This window comes from Taudactylus pleione, unplaced genomic scaffold, assembly GCF_031769625.1.
Source record: "Taudactylus pleione unplaced genomic scaffold, aTauple2 ptg000518l, whole genome shotgun sequence".
NCBI classification, from domain to species: Eukaryota; Metazoa; Chordata; class Amphibia; order Anura; family Myobatrachidae; genus Taudactylus; species Taudactylus pleione.
This window is the reverse complement of record NW_028284920.1, coordinates 826,050-851,434: the sequence shown is the minus strand read 5'-3', so window position 1 is coordinate 851,434 and position 25,385 is coordinate 826,050. Positions and strand designations below refer to the sequence as shown.

General features: G+C 40.1%; 1 protein-coding gene across 4 annotated transcripts in view; it reads right to left on the bottom strand.

Moving 5' to 3' along the window:
• BICC1 (BicC family RNA binding protein 1) overlaps positions 1–25,385 on the bottom strand; it is a 272,218-nt gene that overhangs the window by 89,457 nt on the left and 157,376 nt on the right. For all 4 annotated transcript variants that reach the window (XM_088450450.1, XM_088450451.1, XM_088450452.1 and 1 more), the window contains exon 3: positions 9,353–9,422. In XM_088450450.1, the coding sequence (XP_088306576.1) occupies positions 9,353–9,422 (70 nt within the window). The remainder of the gene's footprint in view (positions 1–9,352; positions 9,423–25,385) is intronic.

The following is a 25,385-nucleotide window of genomic DNA, read 5'->3' as shown; positions in this document are numbered from 1 at the left end:
TTGCGACATTGCAGTCGTGCTGTCATTTGTATAGCTAGTGATGTGCTAGGACTGAACGTTCACTCATTCAGTCCCGGCACATCCCTCATCCCCGCACATGCCCGAGATCATCCCCGAGATCGTCAGGTTGACCTGCATGTACGGGCGATGTCGGAAGCAACCCGCGTACACGTGCATCGTGGGTCACTTCTGTCCAAAACATCCCCAGTGCATGTGCTATTTGCAAGCGATTGCACAATAACGACATCGTTATCGTGCAATCGCTTGTTTAAATCACTTAGTGGATACCCTGCTTAAGACATTTTTTTCAAAAGTGAAACGTTCTACTATTTTGAAGATCTACCAAACTCGTACTTATTCATCAACCTGTAATCAGATCAATAAATCTATCTTCTAGGTTCTTCCCCTGTGGATATTAAACATAAAGAGGGAGATATGTACAGTATCAGACCTAGAGGACTTTTGGAGAAATTGGCCATACAGTAGCAACAGGGGAGTTTCTAGAGAGGAGGGAGTCTGTGTTCAGTCTCCGACACGGGCCCCATCCTCTCCGCTCGGCAGCGCACTGAGCTGTCCGCGGCCAGCGCAGTCGTTAGACTCTGGGCACTAAAGTGTTCCCAGAATCTATAATGTATACACAGGTCACCGGGAAAATGGCCGCGGCGGCCATTTGCCCTGTACTACGCATGTGCAAATGACTGGAAAATGGCCGCCGCGGCCATTTTCCAGTCGTTTTACAATGCTGGACCCCCGCGCCAACATGGGACTCCGGAGATGCAAGTAATATTATGGGTGCAGGGTGTGCGGTGCACCCATTATAGATACGCCCCTGAGTAGCAACCAATAAGCTTCTACCTATCATTTTATAGAAAGTACTTGAAAATTACAGCTAGAAGAGATTGGTTGCTATGGCTAAAGTCTCCACCTGCCCTCTTTAGATGGTTTGATACATCTCCCCCAAAAAGAGAGCGCGAGAGGGCACTCACCAAATATATTTCAATATAATCAAGCCATTACCATATTCCAGTGTTAACATTTTGGGCCACCACGAGGAGAAGATTCAGCTGTGATTCAAATATAAAACAGGAACAATGATGAGTGTCATCTTAAAATGTATGAATTAGTTGTGTACTTCTAGGTATTATAGAACATATAATATGACCACATTGCCATCAGTAATAAACATACACATAAGCAGCCTAAAGTTGCTAGCGATCTATTAATGTATAGCGCTTCATTATTTATTTTCAACTGGAACCATACTTCCTTACAAACTGCAATATCAGCATGCGTCCCAAACTGGAACACATTCTTATACAATATCGTCCACCCATGGCAAAGTAACTTATATCTAAGGCCGCGATGTACTAACCTTGTGGTGTACATCCCGCCAGTCACAGCAATATTGTTAATTGCATATGTACTAACATATGCGATTAGTATCGCAAAGGACAGCTCTTATCGCGAAGCTGCAGACGCTGGGTGAGGGGGTCTCCGTGTGTCTCCTTCCCCTCCTAGCTCCAGTGTCTATGGTGCTAATTCAGCAAAGTACGTAGATTATCGCACTGCGCATGCGCGAACTCGCCAATGCAATCGGGTAAGGGTACACAGCAGCAGCGTGTAAGCAGACCCTTCCAATATCGATTGACAGGAAGTGCCATTTGTGGGTGGTGACGGGGGAGTGGTTGGGCGAACGCAGATATGCCAGTGCATTGGGACGCCGTTATAAGGGCGTGCATAATTAAGGCAGTGCGGCGGCATACGCAGACAGACGACTCGATGCACGCAGGAAGTGGCCAAAATCCTGCAAGAGATCATATGGTTCCGATGGTTCTCGATGTTACCGCTGTCTCGCGGATTACTCAGACTTTGAGTAAAGGGAAGTGGGTAGCATTGTGTAGTGCTGGGCATCTGCATCTTATACTGCGGTTGCCATGCGTATGGATTGATTAGCATATATTTGCAGCGGCCGAGTGCATGTGTGCGCACAGTTGCGTTCCTTGCTGAATCAGACCCTCAGTTACCGGAGCCATTGTGACCGACCATAGACTCACTCAGGGAGTCAATGTTTTCAGGATCTGCGTCCAACGCTGCATTTGAGTACACAGTGGCAGGTAGCTGCGAGGGCTCCAGAGGGCGTCTCAATACAAATTCAGCCGGCTGATACATTAGCATAATTTAGCAATTGCTAAGCAGCAAAATGCGCAAGTGTTTGCATTAGTGCACAGATCTGAATCAGGCCCTTGATTCAACAATTTCTCATCTTTAGTACTTTTCCATTTTAAGACATTTAGCAGTCATATTGGTAGCTTTTTAAACCCAGCAGCACAGACTGATCTCACTGATCCCGTCCGTGCATCTGCGTGTCTCTGCTATCGTGCACGATCTAAAGATCGACAAATCTTCAGATCGTGCACGATAGATCTTCTGTCACATCATGCAGCTTTTGCTGCACATTGTGTCCTGGATTGCCAGGGAGCTGCTGGGGAGAGTTCAAGGGAAATCTTTTAGAATGTAAGCTCTATCGAGCAGGGCCCTCTACCCTCTTGTGCTTCTCTTTACTGTATTTTAATTAATCTCTTACTCCCCACTAGGGCAACTAACACCTGGCTGCTTATGTGGGTGTAAAGGTCGCTAATATATAGCTATGTTTATTATCCAAGTTGTGTCCTGCATTGTATTGTAAGTCGCTGGTTACTTGTTTATGTACTTTGTAAGGTGCTGCGGAACACTTGTGGTGCCATATAAATGATAATAATAATAATTCACTCACTATATCGCATCGTGAGCACATAGTCTAGTGTGTAAGCACCTTTATACAGATGTACTTTTCAAACTGGGCTCTGAGAGCTGGACATGCATAATGGCAGAAACAATTTACCACTATAGCAGAAAATCTTAAACCAACGCTAATGATTCATCTCCAAATTCTGCTCTCGCCTCCTCGTAGCACCCTAGTTGTTACAATGCAAAGCCCACTATAGTAAGAGGGACTTTTACATGCTTGTTTTTGACTTTATTTTATATTATGTATAGATAACATGGTGCAAAGAGCAATAAAAATATGCAACCCATAGCAAGCAGCTCTTGTATCAGGTTATTGAATTAGCTAAGTGCCCGCTGGCACATGATGTAGGCCACTATTTTGCATAAACATACAATATGCACAAGAACACTCAATGTGTACTTGTGAGGTCACTAGGCTAGTTTACGGAGACATGCATAACAGTGCAATAAAAATCTCTCTTGTTCACTAAACAAACATTCGTGAGAACACAGCCCATCTATTCACTATTAACCAGGATGTCATGTTCTGCATAAGGGATGTCACTAGATACTAGTTAACGGATTTATTGTCATGAAAATTTGTTAAAGGACTCACAGGGGGTGAATTAAATAGATTTTTTTTTGCGCACGTTCTTCTGTCTAAATCTAAAGTAACAAAGCAATATCCAATTGTTTGTGCCGATGGATGAGGGTAAATGGACAACCATTACTTATCACGCACCCATATACACGTGTATGTAAAGTGGCTAAATCCATCTAAAGTACTGGCTGTGCTGCGTTTAGGCACCCAAAAGCCGGACCCTGCGCAGTTATATCTCCTCGCCACATCAGGAGGGTGCGGGCAGAAATAATTGGTGCCTGCAGCACTCGCACCAACTGGAAGAAACAACTCCTGTCGGGTGCCTATGTAATAATAATTAGGTGGTCTTATTCAAATATTAGATTCTTAGAGAAATGCTCAGGGTTAATAAAAAAAAAAAAAAAAATAAGGAAAACTAATTAAACATTACGAAAAACATTTGGAATTACAAAAAGTAGCACAAACGGATCGTCAAAGTTTTAGCCAAAAGGAACAGGACAGCATCCAGTTAGCTTTATTTCTCTTGCATGAAGTCTGTTTCTCCACTTGTCAAATATAGTTACTTGGAAAGGTAGAAGTCTAGAACCAAAACCTAATGCGTGAAGAACACATGCAAAGTAGACTGGTTTCAACTTATGCGGAAATGTCTCATCATCCAGAAAAGAGGCAATAAGGAGGTCATATTATACTACTGTACCTTTGTCAGTTTAGCAACTCAGAAGTCTCATGTTAAAATGCTGGAGCAAATGTAATATAGTCACAACTCCAGCAACTGTTTTCGCTGGAGTTTAGGCTCATCACCACATCGTAAAATCGACCCCTTACTGTGAATTTTCCCTGGTGAAATACACTAATTCAGTCATCTCCCAACATCTCTTGGAGTGCCGAAAAATGAATCCTTGTAGGGATGTATACTGTATATTTGCCTGCAATAAAGTACTTGCAGTAGTAACTACTACACCTCAAAGCTTTCATAAAACCGGTCACTGACAGCTTCAATTTTGGAGAGGGGGGTACCCCTCTGCAGGGATGGAACCTGGCAGCCTGCGTTGCATTTTCTTTCTTCTTCAGGAAAAGGTTGTGGTCACACTGCAAGGATGTGTGGTCATGCCTCACGACAAGCACTCATCTTTCTGCATGCCAGGAGGCGGAGGTCGGCAGTCAGACTTTCAGTCTGGACCAGCCCATCGGCCTTTCTGGCATTTGCTAGACGTGCAAGATGGCCAGTCTGACTATCTGTCACACAAAAGTAATGTACAGCAAGAATTGTTTTGTTTAACATGCTTTTAACTCATTTTAATTAATTTCCTTGTTTGGAAGTTCTCCTATAATTCGCTTTCCTTTTCAATATACAGTATCTATGTGGACGACTGATATGTCATGTGACTGGTTGCCATGGTAGCTACAGGACACTTACTAAACTATAAACCATAACAAGCAGCTTGAATAAAAATGTAAGAAAATGATACCACCACCATCGGCTTTCCAATAAAGCTTAAGAAACCCAATAAAGCAGCTATCTGAAATATTTTTTGTTTCTTTTATCTTGTTTATTCTACCAATCAACCTGTTACAACAACAGTGATTGTGCTACAAAAGTGCAGTTTACATTGCAAGTGCTTGAGGACACCACTCTGGAAAACTAGGAACTTAAACATGTTTGAACTAGTGAGGCATAACATATTTTGGTATTGTTTAAATATAAATTCAAACATATAAAAGAAAATGTCTAATTAGAGAATTTCAGTTGGCATGTGTTTTTTTTTTTTTTTTTTTTAACGGGGACATGATTCTACGTCATATCATACACAAGTTACAGTACATCACCGCGGGAGGATATTTAGACGGAATCAGTATGATTTACCGCCGGCTTTGAAGTGAAGATGGAGATTAATTCTGTAGTCTCAAGTTGTCATAACTGCCTTGTTGGCTAGCATTATGCTAATGGATAAAACCATACCTACCTATTTATAAAATTAATTTCCTGTCGATCCTAAAAATACATGCCTGCTTCTCTAGACCCTGTCCAAACATACCCACATTAACGTGCCACTAGGTCTCACACACCCTGATCAGGGGACACAAATTGCGTCCATTTAAAACCATGATAAAACATTGAGTGTACTTAGGGTTTCATCTTAACGTTAAAGTATTGTAACACATTGGGAAATCTGTGTGCAAGTTACGAGGTGTGTCTGCAGAATGAAATCTATACTTTAAGAAGAATTGGCAAACAGAGATACTATCCTGAATATATATTATGTAAACTGCTCTCCTGCTCATGACTTGTGATGGCCTACAGAGACTTAATTATCTTTGCAAATTAAATACCTAAAATAAATTAATAAAGATAAATTTCACCTTGGGGAAAATGGTTCTCTCTACAAGTAATTAGATTTAGCAATATAAACAAGTGTTTAATAGAGATTGCACCACAGAACAATTCATTATTCCTTATGTGCCTCAAAATGATTGTTTCAGGCAATGATTGCTTTTTAACACTGCTACAATAAAGTATCACCTCATTCAAATTATGTTTTCTGTATTAGGGAACACAGGAAATCTTTTCATTATTCACTTCCAGAACAGACTATAAAAAACAGCCATCCTGTTACCATCCATATAAAATATTTGAATAAAAGCACTATGCAAGCCAGTGTGCCATACTGAAAGAGTAAGCAAAATGAAATTAGGTTAGCGCCATACTAAAGACATTATGAATAGAGTCAGGGCATTAAAAAAAAGTAAATGATTAAATGGATATAATGTCCAGCCACCACTTTAGAAAACAAATCCTTTAAAAAAAATATACCAAAAAAAAAACATTTTTATAAAATGCGGTACTTTTCTTTGGCTGATTTTCAACTGGAGCCTGGTGGCCAAATTAAGGAATCACTGCTTACGCCCAACTTCGATTGCTGCAGGGTCGGCAACAGAAATCTTGGGGCCAGTTACAATATCATCTTTGGGGCCCCCCTTGACCCCTCCTCCACACAACCCAGACATCCCTCCTGCATCTATATGCAGAGCTGGCCCTAGCCAATTTGGTGCCCTAGGCAAAATTTTTACTAGTGCCCCCTAGCAGATATTCCCACCAGCAATCTAAGTGTTTATATGCGGATAAAGTTATATTGCCGGTCGTCGATATACCGAGGCTGGAAACCTGCCATCCGGCATAATGCAGACACCAATATCCCGAAGGAGATCAGGATGCTGGCGTTGGCATCCTGAATGCCGGACTCCCGAATGTTCAAACGGGTAGGTAGGTTTGTTTCCCCGGGGATGGGGAGGTTTGGTTTAAGCACCCCTGAGGGGGGATTAGGGATAGGCACCCCCCTGGGGAGGGTTAGGCTACGGGGAGAGGGGCTTAGGGTTAGGCACCACCAGGGGGGAGGTTAGGGTTAGACGCCACTAAGGGAGGGTTGGGAGGGGAGAGGGAGGGTTAGGGTACTTACCTCCCCAGTTGGGATCTTTAGTGATCAGGTTTCCATCTATCCCCCCGTTGGGATCTTTAGTGATCGGGTTTCATGCTGCATCATTTGAATCAAAGGAGTGCTGGGCAGTTTGGATATATATATATATATATATATATATATATATATATATATATATACACACACATATACATATATATACACACACATATATACACATACTATAAATATACATATATATTTAATGTATACATATCCAATATATATCTATATATCTATATTTATATTCTGTACACATAGGACCATTCAAATTCAATTAATAAAAATAAAACTATACAGCCGTCTTACTTTTCCTAGCTGACAAACTGTGCACATTCTTCTCTTCAGAGAACAAATGTAATTTCAAGCTCCATGCTATGCCCTCCCTTCCTCCCTGCAGCCTGCGCACCAGCCAGTCACTGAGCCGCAGTCTGCTGCTTCACAATACATTGGACAGCTGAGCCGTCGCTGCCCAGCACTTCTCTGCGATGCCGGTGGCTGTGACGTCACTGCGTTGCGAGTGCGCAGCGCTGGAGACCGGATCACAGTAATAGATCCGATCTGTGGCAAGGGGCCTGGGGGTACTTACCACCAGCGCTTCTCCCTTGATCTGGCACTGGGGGGCAGCATCGCGGAGGGGGCGGGGGCAGCATCACGGAAGCAGCAGCAACGCCGCGGAATGCCCCTAGGCATTCCAGTTGCCCTAGGCATTTGCTTAGAATGCCTAGGGCCGGCTCTGTCTATATGTATCTATCTATATGCATCTATAAATATCTATATAGATATATTATGTTATTTATATAGCACACACATATTTCGCAGCGCATCTGCCCCTGCCCCAGTGGACCTTACAATCTATATTCCCTACATACACATTATGGTCAAGTTTGTGGGGAGAAAATTAACCTACAGTATATTTTTGGAGTGTGGGAGGAAACTGGAGTACTCGGAGGAAACCCACGCAAGCACAGGGAGAATATACAAACGCCACACAATTAGGGCCATAGTGGGAATCGAACCCATGGCCTCAGTGCTGTGAGGCAGTAACGCTAACCATTACACCATCTGTGCTGCCAATATTACATATAGCTCCAGCCTCCAGCTCAATATGTGCATAATGGGAGGGAGATATATATATACACACACACACACACACACACACACACACACACACACACACACACCCTCCACTTATGCACATATTGAGCTGGAGGATGGTGCTATATGTTAAATGAGGCTAAAGGGGCACTCACTCTCGTCAATAACCAATATCAATCTTAAAATAAAGTAAAAAATACCCTGTCATGCATGTAACACTTACCCCCACAAACAGCCGCTGGGACAGTGAAGGTGCAGTGCTGCACGCACAGCTTCAACAACTGTGCTCTTTGTCTGTCTGCCCAGGGATGGTTAGTTCCAGTGGCATCACGAGGTGGGTGTGGGCCGCACCCGTGTGTCATCCGCTGAGGGGGTGACACCAATTTGCAGAATCCCCTTCAGTGACAGGAGCCGGGTGCTGCACTGTGAGAGGGGGCCAGGATACGTGCCTCCTGTGCCATCACTTGATACAGATCTGGATGTATAGTTCCATAGTACTGTAGCTGGAGTGCCACGCGTTGCCTACATCGGTTGAACAGTATACTCCTGGATTACTTATCTAGTTCAGCTATTTGGATGATTCTCAATTTGAAATTGGTTACATAACTACTCAAGTGCTAGATTAGTGGGGCAGTTAACTTTATAAGAAATTAAATTCTATTGTTTATGGTCATTGTAAAAACATCAAATGCAAATGATACAAAAGAGGTAAACAAGAAACTAATAGAAAACAGAACACAAACCCGGATTATATGGTAAATTTTTCAAATTGTACTTCTATGGATGTATATGTGTATGTACCTCAAATTCCACTGTCATAATGGTTGATTGTCGAAATTTCAAATATCTATTTGTTATTCCATTAGTGAATATGCAATACCTTATCATCCTATATCTCAGTCATGTATGCAATGTAATGCCTCAATAAAAAAAAGTTTTTAAAAAGAAAACCGAACAAAAAGACAATTACCAATTGATAGTGCTTTAAATATAAAAAGGGAAATAATTTTTTTTTTTCCTTTTTACCATTATTTTTAAAGATTACTTTGAAGATTACTTTTGAACTTAAAATTTGGCAAATTTAAATATGTTCTATCATTACCATATACAGCCAATCCCTACTGCCACTAAGAGCTCAGATGGGCCATCAATCTCAAAGTTAAGATGCAAAGTAAAGTGCAGCAGGAAATATAAATGAATAGAACTAATCAAATATAACTTTCTGGACAGTAATGACCCCCAAAAAAAGAGAAAAAAAATAATATCTGTAGAAAGAGCATTCCTCCAATTAAAACAGTGTGATTTTACTTAATAGTGGTGGGTTTAGATTATTTACACATTTTGTGAGTGAAACAATGAAAGCAAAAATGTGAACATAAAACAAAATCAAAAACTACCCCCTCACACACATTACCTTTCTTTGACTTTGCTCCTATCTTCAGTTTAGATGGCCATGCAATCTGCGTATTGGTTTCCTCCATAATCTGCAGACAGAAAGCAAATGCATCTTTAGTAATTTAATAGTTCCCCTTTAGTTTCCATTAAGTCTCACTGTCACATCTACAGTTCGGGCAAGAAACAGCCTTAATGAAAACCTCCTATCAGACACCAATCTTTATTTCCTTATAAAAACATCCTGTGCCTCAAACACTCAACCACAAATATATGTTACTGCTTTACAATTACTTTAGAGGTGAAATTAATTTCTGATCACCATGACGCTAGACAATTATACTTCTATGAAACATTGCTTACAAAAGTTAACAAGTGGCGATGTTTCTCTGCAGGGTTGAGTTTAAAATTTAAAGCGGCAATAATATGAAGTGCAAAGCTCAGCAAGTTTTGCACGCAAGATTAGTGCCATTTTAAATTTTATTCTCACACCCACCAAAATGCAATAGCTAGTAGAATCTGCTTATATAACCCATAATATGCTATTAAGCGCCATTATAAACTTTACAATAAGTTTTTCTCATGAATGGACAGTATTAGGCCTTTGCATGCCCTATAATACATGCACTAATATCTAACCACTCTACAGTGATACTTAGAACCAAAATAACTGTAACTCCCATGTCAGATATCGGCAATCCCAAACATGATAAAAAAAAAAAAAAAAAAAAAAAAAGGTATTTGCCCCTAGACCTTTAAAATAAAATTGAAGCTTCAACCAATATTTGTCTATTTATTCTGGATTACTCCTCATATTCCAGAGCTGTATTTAAGCACCCTAGATATGCTAACAATGTTTTATTCGAAAATCAGGAATTGTGGCTTAAGTGGTTAGAAGCCAACATCATGGTTATCTCTTGGACGCAGCGGGATGCATGGCACAGCTCAGTCATATTGGGTTCCTGGTCTTTTGCCTTCATTCTGAAACTTTTAGCGGCTTTTTCGCACTGCTACAGCACACTAGTGGTGTGCACAGGGGATGCATAGTGCAGTGTGAAAGAGATGTAACATTAGTAAATTATTGCGCAAAAAAAGATAGATTGTGTGGCTTATGGTGCATACACACGGCACGATCTGTACCACCAACGACTTGAAAGATATCTTTCAGTGAAGTCATCCTGCCACATCTCTGAACAGGCAAAGTTGACTATATCGTCCAAGTTGGCCTGCATGCATGAACGATGAACGATATCTGTATTGTCCATGCAGGAACACGCATCGTTGGTCGTCAGGTTGGTGACTGCAAAAAAGTGAACGATAACGATATGAACGACAGTTATCGTTCATATTGTTCATGAAAGTCGTACCGTGGGTATGCAGCATTACTCACTTTTTATGGTGAGTCAAACAGGGCTATTTGGCACAATGAGAATAGGTGTATGTAGACACATCTGTATGAGGATCTCTGAAATATAGAGTGCTTACCTCAGCACGCTATATTTCAAGTAAAGTAAATATTCTTATTTGTGCAAACAATGAGTAATATCTATTCAATACTTTACTAAATACCCCAAACACACTCACAACCTCTTCCCCTCCCAAAAAATAAACAAATTAATATGAGAATGTTGCATCTTAATATCCCTGGAGATCTGATAATTCTCATGGACCAGTATTTTGCACCCTTTTAGAAAACATCGCTAAAAATCACAAGATTTTTAGTGATGCCTAATAATGAAAGCCAAGAGATCCAGATTCTTGGGTGTTATAAATGTGAGACATTTAGAGGGTGTAGCTAGCTGGTACCAAGAACCTGTCAGCCAGCAGTTGAGAGGAACCAGTGATAAGGAATGAGATGTGTTTCTGCACCTATTAATTTGGTGTGAATGTACCAATTCATTTTAAATCTCAGATAAAATGAGAAAAACTACACTAGTTTGATAAGAAAATAGAACATTCACATTGGAAGGAATTCATATCACACATTTTTAGATCTAAGTATATTGCACAAGGCAAACCATGCATGATAGTCACATAGTGCTGGGCAAGTGGAATGCTGAACTATCAGAGTTCCCAGGAACTGATCGTATGAAACCATTTCATATTGTGTAATCGTTCAAAGCTTTGGAATTTGTTTGGAGACTTGCAGTTTATGCACTTTATTATAAGACTTTACCAACATTTCAAATTATGACCAATCAATTTCTGTAAATAATTTAAATTTATATAATAGGTGAGAAAGTGTATGCGTCTGTCTGTTTGTCTTTTATGCACGGCTAGAGTACCTAGCTCCATCAAATTTGGCATGGTGGTGTAGTTTGACCAGGATTTGGTTTTTGCCTAGGTTGACAGGCAGAGGCATTTAAGGGGAGGTGCCGGGGTTGGAGAGGCCAGCCCAGAGACTGCGTGGACATAAGCTGTCTTCTGGGCTCGCAAGCCGGCTAGCATGAGTAAGCTGAGGCTTACTCAGATGGCCGAACATCTGGCGCCGTCCATTATCACAACCATTATTGCAAGGAATGCAATTGCAAAGCTGCCTGCGTGCAGCTTTGCAATTGCGATCCTTGCTGAATCAGGCCCTAAGTCACTAATTTCATATACAATTTCAAAACAACAAGATAGTATCACTAGCGCAGTCTGTATGGAGAAGTCTACAAGGTATCCATCTTCGTCTCACAGAATGTCTTCACCACTGTTTCATTTCAAGACACGGAATCGTATTCTGGATAGAACTCACCACTGGCACTCTAATACCGTTCACTGAAAGGTTTCTTTAACACCTCCTTTTTATTTCAACACATCACACTTCTTAGGGGTCTATCAACAGACACTCACCATAAATCCACCTTGGTTCATACGTATAAAGGTTTCTTGTTACGACTCCCCTTATATATCCAATTGATGAAAAAAATGTATCTATTTTCTTAAAACGATTCTTTATTCCAAATCGGAACCATAAAAAGTAAAAAATAGTCACATCACAAAAAAAAGCACATATAGCAGTATTGGAACTATAGGTGGCAGTAGGATATTCACAATATGGTTTTAAAACCTTTCTGATGACCCGGGCATAATCAGAGAAGGTAATCCAACTGGATGACACGTGGAAGAAAAAACCATTTAGAGAAATATCCAAAAAAAGATGGTATAATACCGCCTGTTGTCCAATTCCTGCTGCTTACTCCACCATCTACACGTTTCGGACTGATTGTCCTTCCTCAGGATGTGGAGCTGTAACCCAGGAAGGGCTTAATATACCCCTCCTCTAAATTAAAAGACAATTAACTAATTATACTAAAAATCGCAAAAACCCCTAAATAGACCACATTGTGCAACCTCCTATTACCATCTGAACTCCCTTACAGGATATAACCTTACTTCAAAATTCATAGACATGATAATCTCCCACAGAGTATCCAAAATAACATAAAAAAGGATATAAAAAAAAGGATAATATGCATCAATTCAGCGTCAACAAAATCCTGGAATGTAATCCACCACCCACCATAGGAAAAAGACTGTGGCTCCTGCTTATTGCCACACCGCTTCTTCCAGTTTGCACAGCGGAAGACCTTATAAGGTAATACCCCTCCGTAATCCTTCCCCCATAAGTCCTAAAGCCCATATATATGAGCCAATACTTCCGGAGTAGTCGACTACCACACCCGGAAGTGAAAACGATCAGGCGCTCCATCCGCCCCCTCTAACACATAAACCATGTGATTAGAAGCGGTCACGCATACTTCCGGAAATCTCTATACGATGCGTCTCCCGTCCACATCCGGAATCTGACCCGCAAACCCGGAAGTTGGTTTCAAAGGAATTCCTCCCCATGGGCTCGCTTATTTAGTTCCACAATAGTTATATGCACATATGTGAAATACCACGAAGGTCCACTCCATTCCTAGATTGATATATAGAGTTCTGGAGATATGCAGCCAGATCCTTAACATCGCATCACCATGGGGCAGTATATATTCCAAACATTCTGAATTAGTACTTTTCCATAGTACCAAATAAAATATCCTCCGTTGTACATGTAAAAAGGGGAAAGTAAACACCATTAGAGAATAAACATAACCCATAACAACCATATAACAATAAAAAATATATATATATGTGTACACGGCTTCTACGTTCTTACAGAAACCATTTTGTCTCGAAATCTATATTAAGTCCTCTCGGGGCTAGAGTTTTTAACATATAGATTTTTTTCATTTCCATTTGTGCAAGACGTTCTTCCATATTATTTTTCCTCCAATTAGGATGGACAACCTTAATCCCACAGAAGGATCTAAGTTCTGTGATATTGCACTGATGTTTCTGCTGAAAATGTAAGGAAACATTATGTGTACTCAATCCTTTTTTAATGTTCCTGGCGTGTTCTGCCAGTCTAATTTTTAACATACGGGTGGTCCTGCCCACATATTGTGAACCACATGTGCATTCCAGCAAATACACACAATATCTGCTATGACAGGTTATAAAATCATCGATCTTATAACTATGATTAGTTTGAGTAGATTTGTATTCCTTTATATGAGATACTTCACTTTTACATAATCTACACATAATGCACTCTCCGCATCTATAAAAACCTTTTGATTTATTCATCGTTAGGTCCCTGGGTTTTGATGTTACACTTTTAACAATAGCATTCTGGATGTTGTTAGCTTTCCGATAAATAAACATCGGTCGTTCTTTAATGTATCCCTTTAATACAGGATCTCTAAGTAAGATATCCCAATGTTTAGCTATGATAGTTTCAACTTGTTTATATTGGCTATGATATTTAGAGATGAATGGTATTCCCCTATCCTCCCATTTTTTTATAGTTCCATCATTGTTAAGAATATGCCCCCTCTCGAGATCACTGGCCTGAGTCATAGCTTTGGTCACTAGCTCCTTTCCATATCCCTTCTGTATGACTTGATGACTCAAATCGATTGCCTGCACATCAAATACCTTTTTGTCTGTACAATTACGGTTAATACATTGAAACTGGCTGTAGGGTATACTCCTTAGCCAGTTAGCATGGTGGTTGCTGGTGAAGTCGATGAATGAGTTACAATCAGTCGGTTTATTAAAACTCTTAGTTTTCAATGTATTCCCTTCTATATATATAGTGAGGTCTAGGAAATTCACCTCTACATCACTAATACAAAAACTGAGATTGAGGTTATATACATTTTCGTTCAAATAGGCACAGAATCGTTCCAAAGACTCCTTGTTACCCTTCCAAACAAAACAGACATCGTCAATATAGCGCATCCAGGATACTAGACTGGCACCAAACTCATGGCCACTCCACACTGATCTATGCTCCCAGAGGGCCATGAATAAATTAGCGTAACTAACTGATTGTAACTCATTCATCGACTTCACCAGCAACCACCATGCTAACTGGCTAAGGAGTATACCCTACAGCCAGTTTCAACGTATTAACCGTAATTGTACAGACAAAAAGGTATTTGATGTGCAGGCAATCGATTTGAGTCATCAAGTCATACAGAAGGGATATGGAAAGGAGCTAGTGACCAAAGCTATGACTCAGGCCAGTGATCTCGAGAGGGGGCATATTCTTAACAATGATGGAACTATAAAAAAAATGGGAGGATAGGTGAATACCATTCATCTCTAAATATCATAGCCAATATAAACAAGTTGAAACTATCATAGCTAAACATTGGGATATCTTACTTAGAGATCCTGTATTAAAGGGATACATTAAAGAACGACCGATGTTTATTTATCGGAAAGCTAACAACATCCAGAATGCTATTGTTAAAAGTGTAACATCAAAACCCAGGGACCTAACGATGAATAAATCAAAAGGTTTTTATAGATGCGGAGAGTGCATTATGTGTAGATTATGTAAAAGTGAAGTATCTCATATAAAGGAATACAAATCTACTCAAACTAATCATAGTTATAAGATCGATGATTTTATAACCTGTCATAGCAGATATTATGTGTATTTGCTGGAATGCACATGTGGTTCACAATATGTGGGCAGGACCACCCGTATGTTAAAAATTAGACTGGCAGAACACGCCAGGAACATTAAAATAGGATTGAGTACACATAATGTTTCCTTACATTTTCAGCAGAAACATCAGTGCAATATCACAGAACTTAGATCCTTCTGTGGGATTAAGGTTATCCATCCTAATTGGAGGAAAAATAATATGGAAGAACGTCTTGCACAAATGGAAATGAAAAAAACTATATGTTAAAAACTCTAGCCCCGAGAGGACTTAATATAGATTTCGAGACAAAATGGTTTCTGTAAGAACGTAGAAGCAGTGTACACATATATATATATTTTTTATTGTTATATGGTTGTTATGGGTTATGTTTATTCTCTAATGGTGTTTACTTTCCCCTTTTTACATGTACAACGGAGGATATTTTATTTGGTACTATGGAAAAGTACTAATTCAGAATGTTTGGAATATATACTGCCCCATGGTGATGCGATGTTAAGGATCTGGCTGCATATCTCCAGAACTCTATATATCAATCTAGGAATGGAGTGGACCTTCGTGGTATTTCACATATGTGCATATAACTATTGTGGAACTAAATAAGCGAGCCCATGGGGAGGAATTCCTTTGAAACCAACTTCTGGGTTTGCGGGTCAGATTCCGGATGTGGACGGGAGACGCATCGTATAGAGATTTCCGGAAGTATGCGTGACCGCTTCTAATCACATGGTTTATGTGTTAGAGGGGGCGGATGGAGCGCCTGATCGTTTTCACTTCCGGGTGTGGTAGTCGACTACTCCGGAAGTATTGGCTCATATATATGGGCTTTAGGACTTATGGGGGAAGGATTACGGAGGGGTATTACCTTATAAGGTCTTCCGCTGTGCAAACTGGAAGAAGCGGTGTGGCAATAAGCAGGAGCCACAGTCTTTTTCCTATGGTGGGTGGTGGATTACATTCCAGGATTTTGTTGACGCTGAATTGATGCATATTATCCTTTTTTTATATCCTTTTTTATGTTATTTTGGATACTCTATGGGAGATTATCATGTCTATGAATTTTGAAGTAAGGTTATATCCTGTAAGGGAGTTCAGATGGTAATAGGAGGTTGCACAATGTGGTCTATTGAGGGGTTTTTGCGATTTTTAGTATAATTAGTTAATTGTCTTTTAATTTAGAGGAGGGGTATATTAAGCCCTTCCTGGGTTACAGCTCCACATCCTGAGGAAGGACAATCAGTCCGAAACGCGTAGATGGTGGAGTAAGCAGCAGGAATTGGACAACAGGCGGTATTATACCATCTTTTTTTGGATATTTCTCTAAATGGTTTTTTCTTCCACGTGTCATCCAGTTGGATTACCTTCTCTGATTATGCCCGGGTCATCAGAAAGGTTTTAAAACCATATTGTGAATATCCTACTGCCACCTATAGTTCCAATACTGCTATATGTGCTTTTTTTTGTGATGTGACTATTTTTTACTTTTTATGGTTCCGATTTGGAATAAAGAATCGTTTTAAGAAAATAGATACATTTTTTTCATCAATTGGATATATAAGGGGAGTCGTAACAAGAAACCTTTATACGTATGAACCAAGGTGGATTTATGGTGAGTGTCTGTTGATAGACCCCTAAGAAGTGTGATGTGTTGAAATAAAAAGGAGGTGTTAAAGAAACCTTTCAGTGAACGGTATTCGAGTGCCAGTGGTGAGTTCTATCCAGAATACGATTCCGTGTCTTGAAATGAAACAGTGGTGAAGACATTCTGTGAGACGAAGATGGATACCTTGTAGACCTCTCCATACAGACTGTGCTAGTGACACTATCTTGTTGTTTTGAAATTGTATATTTAGGTTTTGGGTATACCTTAGATAGGACACAGCAGCGGTCTGTGGTCGCGAGTTACTTCTTTTTTGTTCTTTGGAATACTAATTTCATATATTTTAATTATCATACCCTAATATTTTTATTCTTGCCACATGTTCATAAAAGAAAAATCTCATTTAGTGTTCCCACTAAGCCGTTTTGGCAAAGCGCAGTGTCCTCACCAATGCTGAGATGTGCTACTCCTGTATTTTTAATGCAAAATTGCACCCTGTACTTCTCACTTTGGGAGCCAACATGGAACATTGAGAGTTACACACACCAATCACACAAGAGGAGGGAGGACCCTGGGGCTTTCACTCAATGTCACCATTAGTATTGACACAGAGGTCTTGCATCTGCATGGTCATGAGCTCATACTGGGCTACCCTATGTGCATGGTACCACTGCTCAGAGTGTGCCAGTAGTATCATGCCCCCACCTCCCCGAGATAGCTGTCAGAAGGTCCCTCCAAGAACCCCAGCACATTTGAGGGGTTCAGATCCGACAGGGTAGCCAAGGTAACCAAGACCACTGGCTATGAGCTGCAGAGTTACCGCTATCCTGGAGTGTCAGAAGAGGAGCTCAGATGGTGGCGCGTGGCTGAGAGTAGGGTCTCTGGTTCTCATGTTATTTTGAGTCTGGGGGACACCGACACGAATATGAAGGGTTGTCCTGTGTGCAGTTTGAGGGTCACTGCCTCTAATATGAAAGGGGATCTTGTCTGATGTCTTGGAATAAGTGGCTCTCACCTGAAGTAGGGCCTTATGTGCAAATTGGGGCCTCTAAGCTCTATCTGAAGCTTTTGCCTGAGACCTTGGGGCCACTGTTTCCAATTTGGGGTCAGTGAGTAATAGTACTCAGTTACACCCTAGCCTGGGGAACAGTGAATTAATTAAACCATTGATAATCTCCAGTACACCTGCTTTTTTTGCCCTGAGCCCTGGACAAGTTTAAGCAAAAATCACACAGGAGAAGTCTATGTCATTATGTCATGTATTGAACAGCATTACTAAATATGTTAATTAGGGACACTAGTATGTGGCATAACAATTAAGGGCAATATATTACAGCAACATTGATTATTACATATCAAGTATTAAGATAATTGTATACATCAGCTTTAGCGATGCATCCAAAATTTTACTCTTCAAGTTGAAAGATGCCCACCTCACTGATCAGCACCTGCCCAAATAAATCCTAGAGTGAACACTAAGGTCAATGTTCCTTTGACAATACTATATAGCGCCCAATTGTACATTCAGGATTTTTGTTGTAATTAATGAAAATAATTTGATCTGTGAAGGAACAAGCTTGACAATGTGAACAGCTCTAACATGCAACAGACAGATTATCATTTTAGCTTTTTTTGGCAACATACCTGGGACGTAATCATTTTTGACTGTTGCAGCTGTTCACACTGTAAAGTTTGTTCTTTCATTAATACTACAAGAACTGAATGGGAGATAAAACTCCCCAGCACTAAAGTATCACTGAAAGTTTATTCATGTATTACCAAGGGTTTATGTTGGAGCAACCATTAGAGGCTTCGGTGTTTAATTGGTTGACCATTCAACTCATGCTTTCATATAGTTGTAACTTTTTTTTCATGATGGTACTCAATAGGTACAGAGTCTGGAAACTGGAAGTTCTTCTACCATCATCTATGGTATATTTTAACTAACCTGTCTAGAACAAGTACCACCAGACTCCGTTCCTGTTATTTATATTTCAGGGAGACACTTGGCTGATTACAGGGCTCTTAGCAAGTCAGAGGTGTTTACCAGTACTTAGCGCAGTCAAGAGAATTGACGGGCCCAGATAAAGGAAGGGGCCACGCGCCCTCCCAATTTTGAAAAAATAAAAATAAGGGTCCAATGTGCAGTGCTGGGAAGGGGGCAGATCCAAGGGGGTGGCCACCTCGCATTTACACTTACAATGAGAGAAATGCTGATCAACAGCAGCAGCCTCCCTGGACCCTCCGCAGCGTGTGCTGGGCAAGAAACTGCTGCCACTGAGCAGCAGCAGTCTACTCTGCCTGTCCGATGTGCTACTGACCCAGGCCCCCTTCAGCCAGCTTAGGCAGGTAGTACCTGCCCTAATCACACTCTTGCGCTCCATTGGTTTATTTTTATTTATTTATTTTTTAAAAGAGCCCAAATGGGCACACTAAAAAGATTGTGGCTTGTGATCACTCCTCCCTCTAGTCCTTTGCGGTCTTTTAAAGGTGTTACAAAGATCAGTGCCTTGGAGACACCAGTTATTGGGTCCATCCAAGGGGCCAGGCCCTTGTGCCTTTTACTAGGCGGTAGGGCAGCTATAGAATATTTTTTTTTTATTATTATTATTATTATTTCTGATATAAAAGTAACTCCCAGTAAGAGATATTTGCCATTTATTAACTTTATTAGCTAAAAGAAATTGTAAATAGAGAAAAGTCTCAGCAAAACCATTTTCACTCAAGAAACAGCTCTGTGCCAAACCAAAGATCAGAAGCAAAGCCTTATGCAAAGTGAGAAACCCCAACTTATTCTACAGTAGGATATGCAGCAAATGAGGAGGGTTAAACAAATCAAACACTGAGAAATTTTAGTGGAACCATGAATTACGGCAACATGAAGAACATGTTCTCAATCATCAAAATAAAAAGTAGCTAAAAAAATGCATGAAAGAATGAAAAAAACAAAAAACATTTTACCATTGAAATGTAGGTTCTAATGACATTGGGTATTTTATCAAGTGTGTTTGACAACCTGTGTGGTACCCCGGGTGTGGGTCTGAGCACAGATAAGTTAAGTTTAGATGGTAACGAACAGTTAAGATGGCAGCTCCAGTGGATCTTCCTTGTTCTCTGGCAACTACTCCATAATCTTATCCTTCTTAGGCTGTAGCAGAGAGGCTAGCCACATGCATACACACAGTAAAGTTAATGCTACAACCAAGGCCGAAACTAGGATATCTATCACCCGATGCAAGGCAGCAATCTTCCTTCCCGAACCTGGATTTTGTCCTTGCTCCTCCATAAGGCAGTGCACTAGTCAAACGTCCCTGGTATAGTGACTTACATTATTCCACACACCATAATGCCCATTACACATTATGCCACACACTGTAATGCCTATTACCAAAGTGCCACTTACATATTTGCTTGACACCATTTTATGCCCCACGGTAAGGCTTCTAATTACTTTAAAATTACCTGCTCGTTGCCAGGGGGTTTCATGCTTGTTGCCAGGGGGTTTGCATCTTTTCCCGGCACTTCCGGGAACGCTGTGTGCATTGCGCTGGCCTAACAGACACTAGAGGTCCAACAGACACTAGAGGTCCAATAGGACCTCTAGTGTCTGTCTCCTCCTTGGCGGTGACCATTTATGGATGGCCAAATGTAAAAAAATTATATATGAACCGCACTTCACTGGAAATGCAGCTAGTAGTGTAAATGGGTCGTCCCTCCAACAATATCCGTAGCATAGAAATCACAAACAAAGATGATCACACTAAGCGCAAAACAAATTAGGTATAATTGTCCTAGTATATCCAACAAACCAGTTCAAAAATAGGTGGAGAATATAACCAATATTAATTTCTTGAATAATGAAATGTCCTCTAAAAATTTCTTTCCTCAATTTTTCTTCAGTGGATAGCTATACCCATGAGGACTTCAGTCTTCTCTCAAATCAAAGTTCCCTTGAAATATAAACACAGAAAAAGCTGGCATAGCGAAATCCAACATAATTTAATAAAGATAAAGTCCATAAAAACGATAAAAATCCAGCAGCCATTTCTAAAGGTGGAAATAGAAGCGGTTTACCCTCCGACTGATGAAGGACTTCAGATTCCTGATCCCAGGGAGTGTTTGTTCTATGCTGTTTTAGGTGTATACTGCTTACACCCACACCATTTGGTACGTGTGTTTTCCCTCCATTGGTGGTTTATTCTTCTGGACATTGTAATACTGGATTTTTATCGTTTTTATGGACTTTATCTTTATTAAATCATATTGGATTACGCTATGCCAGCTTTTTCTGTGTTTATATTTCATATGGAGCTTTGATTTGAGAGAAGACTGAAGTCCTCATGGGTATAGCTGTCCACTGAAGAAAAATTGAGGAAAGAAATTTTTAAAGGACATTTCATTATTCAAGAAATTAATATTGGTTATATTCTCCACCTATTTTTGAACTGGTTTGTTGGATATACTAGGACGATTATACCGAATTTGTTTTGCGCTTAGTGTGATCATCTTTTTTGTGATTTTTGGATGGCCGTTTTCAGCAGAGTCCATGCGGACGGCTAGTCCGCATTGGAATCTGCTGAAAACGGCCATCCAAAAATGGCCATCGCCAAGGAGGAGACAGACACTAGAGGTCCAGTAAGGTCCTCTAGCATCTGTCTTCTCCTTGGCGGTGGCCATTTTTGGATGGCAGTTTTCTGAATCTGCAGCCCCCAAGCCACTGTGAGTCAGCCCTTTTTCACCCCCTGCATTCCGGCACTCGATGCAGGTGCACCTCTAGCCCCCCACTAGTTGCGGCCCTGCTACAACCTTGATAAATGGAATTAACTAGTAGATTTATTAAAGGGGATCCAGGGAGGTCAATATGGAGAAAATGATTATCACCAGAAATATGACAATCAATTTAACACAAATTAAATTTGACAGATAAAATATAGTAGTTAGCAATACGGTAGTAAATAGGCAATACATCTCTCATAGTTAAATAGGCTTCTTTATCTTAACTACAGCAGCACCTCTTTGGCTATGGAAAATACGGTTTCTCGATTACTTCAATATACTATACTCTAAACACGCAATAACCTTCGCTCGAACACATGAAGAAACAGCAAAACTGGAGAATGATCAGTAATTTACTGAATGTGAACACAAAGCTCTCTCGTTGTCATATGCTCTTGCTATATGGTCACTGTCCAATTAAATTCATGTACTTGTAATCCAAAATAGAGAAAAGTAACAGAATGAACTTCAAATTCTGGTCTTTCCTCTTTCCGATTATAAAGCACAATGAATACGGTTCCACTTTCGTACCAGTTATTTTCAACAATGATAGCTGTAGCTCAGTCCCAAGCACTCTCTTAATCAGGTCTTATATCAATCTCTCAAACAAAAGGTCTTCCTCTCTTTATACTAATAGACAGTACAATAGTAGCACAATCAGCACATATCACACTGTCAGTATGTATATATCACTAGCTCAGTCTCTTACAGGTATTAGAATTACTCAGTAATGCTATACACTTTCAGTAGGGACATCTCCCTTTATCAATTTAACTCACACAGCCTCCACGGATCTCAGCTGCAGGTCCCAGCGGGTTGAGGTGACAGCGTTGACATGCTGTCTCTCTGGATCTCAGACACAATGCTGGTGCTTCTGCTGCAATACCCATCACTTTACCAGGGAGTATTCAGTGGCCCTAACCCCACCTCAACATCGTCGCTTGCCCAATCTCACAGACCTACGGCACCACACCCTGCTTTCCAGCTCCGCTCCTTGGAGTCTCTCCAGCCCAACTGCTTATGTCCAACAAATAAATTCCTTTTTCATTACCAAATTGTCTCAACCGGGCGCTCTTCGACTGCACCTAGTGGAAGACTCCAACAACTACAGTTCCCATTGGCTCTTATTAGAGCCAGGGGTATCACACCTGTTATAGCAGCAAAATCCATTCATCTACCCAATAACTATGGCTCCTCATTCTGTCTAATATTTGAGTCATTTCTATATTGAGATTAGGTTTAACAGGTTTCCATCACCTTCATTTTAGATGGGTTGTCCTACAATCAAATGTCTCTCTATTGGTATAAACTTTGCTACCTGCCTCAGTTTTACTCTATGGCGACATAACAGACTAAATAAAAACTTGGTTGATTTACAAAAAAAAAAAAAAAAAAGTAATGTCACAGAGTGACAGTGTATAGTAAGCAAACAGACTTTAAAACCGGAACCGAACCACACCTCATTTCAGCAGTCAAGAACTGCATCCGGGAGGTCACATGCATGCAAAAGATAACGTATTACCTACATGACAGGCCTTACCCTCGCCACTGTGGACCCCCTTTTCAAAGAAAACCATTAATACTCCCTCTATTCATTCATAATGGCTCCTCTTCCTAATTTAGGGATTTTAATATCCCTACCCCACGTTACCACTTGTGTGACATGATGCCTGTCTGCTTCTTTCCTCTGTCACCCCCTCTACCTTTGCCCTGTAACCTGTTTTGGCAAAGTTATTGCTTTTCAGTTTCTACTGTGTTTATACATTTCCTTATGGAAATGAAACCTGCTCTTGATATACTTTTGCTATTCTGTTTTCTCAAGTCGTGGTTTTGTCCTTCCTTTTTTCATTTAAGTAAGGGCCTGATTCAGCATGGATCACAATTAGCCCCTAAATTCCTTAGTTGTCACTGGAACGGCAGCAAGTGGTGTCTGTCAGAATACAGTAAAACACCACGAGTCATCCTTACTGCTAGAATTTTTTCTGACATTTCACATTTGTTTTAAATTTAAAACATAAGTTAAAGCAAAGCACAAAATTAATATAAGATATAGCTGAACAATGATTGCATCGCAAATTTCAAACCAAGTTATTTAAGTATTTGGGTACAGTATTTGATTAGATTCTCAATTTAATCTGACAATCTTCAATGTTCCTTTATGCAATACATGGTTGTTACTTAGAATTTCAGTAATTACCTGCAGAATCAAAATTTTAATTATTCAAACCGTAGATTTTAATTTTAAATAACGGTTTTAATTTTCTCAGACTCAATTAGCCACAAGGTTATGATTCGATGTGTGGCTGTGTTAAGGAGGAAAAGATCACTTGTTTTTGGCTTAGACCGCAAAGAGCTCCTTGGTCCAGAAATAAACTCATGACCCCAGGGCAGTTTGCAAATTACTGTCAACTGTGCTGCCCAATTGTTGAATAGAATATATATATATATATATATATATATTATATTATATATATCTCATGATGGATAAGTACCTGCCTATATTTCTCAGCATTGAGGACACCATTAATCTTGACCAAATCCTCTTTCATGGAACCTCCATCATGCTTCACTGTTGCCTGCAGACACTCATTATTATACTGTTCTCCAGCCCTTTGGCGAACAACCATCCTTCTGCCACAGCCAAATATTTAAAATTCTGACTCATCAATCCAGAGCACTTTTGCACAGTACTGTCTTAAAAATTTTTTTAATACAGAATATATATATATATATATATATATATATATATATATATATAAATTTTATTTTTTTTTTAATTATCTGCAGGTTCAGCTTTTTTCTTTATCCCTTGTAGATCTAAGTTTGCACTGTTAAAATTGTGTAAATCAGTTTTTTTCCCCCTTGTGTTTCATTAAAAGCACATTTTGTTACTGAGCTATACAAAATTCACATCTGTACAGCCATTCCATTTACATGGATACGCTTTAGGAGAAAAATGGTTACTGTTGGGGAATTTACTGGGATATGGGCTCATTTTGCCAGAAAACGTGCGTGGTTTGCAACAAAATGGAAAGGTGAAAAAACTCATATTAATAAGTGCTCACAGGAGCATGGCATAGCACCCAGCAGCTGGAACTAAAGTAGTCACTACTGTATTAGGATGGCGGGACAGTCCCATAATAGCTGCATTTCTTGTCAGGCTGTATATAGATGCTAAAATGTAACACACAAATTAAAGTGCTTCTACTTTACTTTGTACATCTCTCATGTAAATAACACAAACAATCTATTTTCTATCATAGAGATAGATGTATGAAGGACTTAATTTTTACATAACATCAGGTCGTCTTATACACACACATTCCGCAGCACATATCCTAACCCACTGCTCCATGCTCCTTCTTCACTATCTACCCCTCTGTGTCGCCCCTGTCTGTCTGCCCTTCCCCTTTAGAATGTAAGCTCTCACGAGCAGGGCCCTCATCCTCACGTGCTTCTCCTCCCCCTACTTATAGTATAATTTATTCCTAACTCCCCACAATGGCACCTAACACCTGGTTGCTCATGTCCTGCTGCTTGTGTTTTGCAGCTGAGTTTATAACCTTGTCCTTGTCCTGCATTGTTTTGTATTACTATTAACTGTTTTTCTTGTGTGCTCATTTATGTACTATGTAAGGCGCTGCGGAACCTTTGTGGCGCCATATAAATAAAGGATAATAATAATAATAATA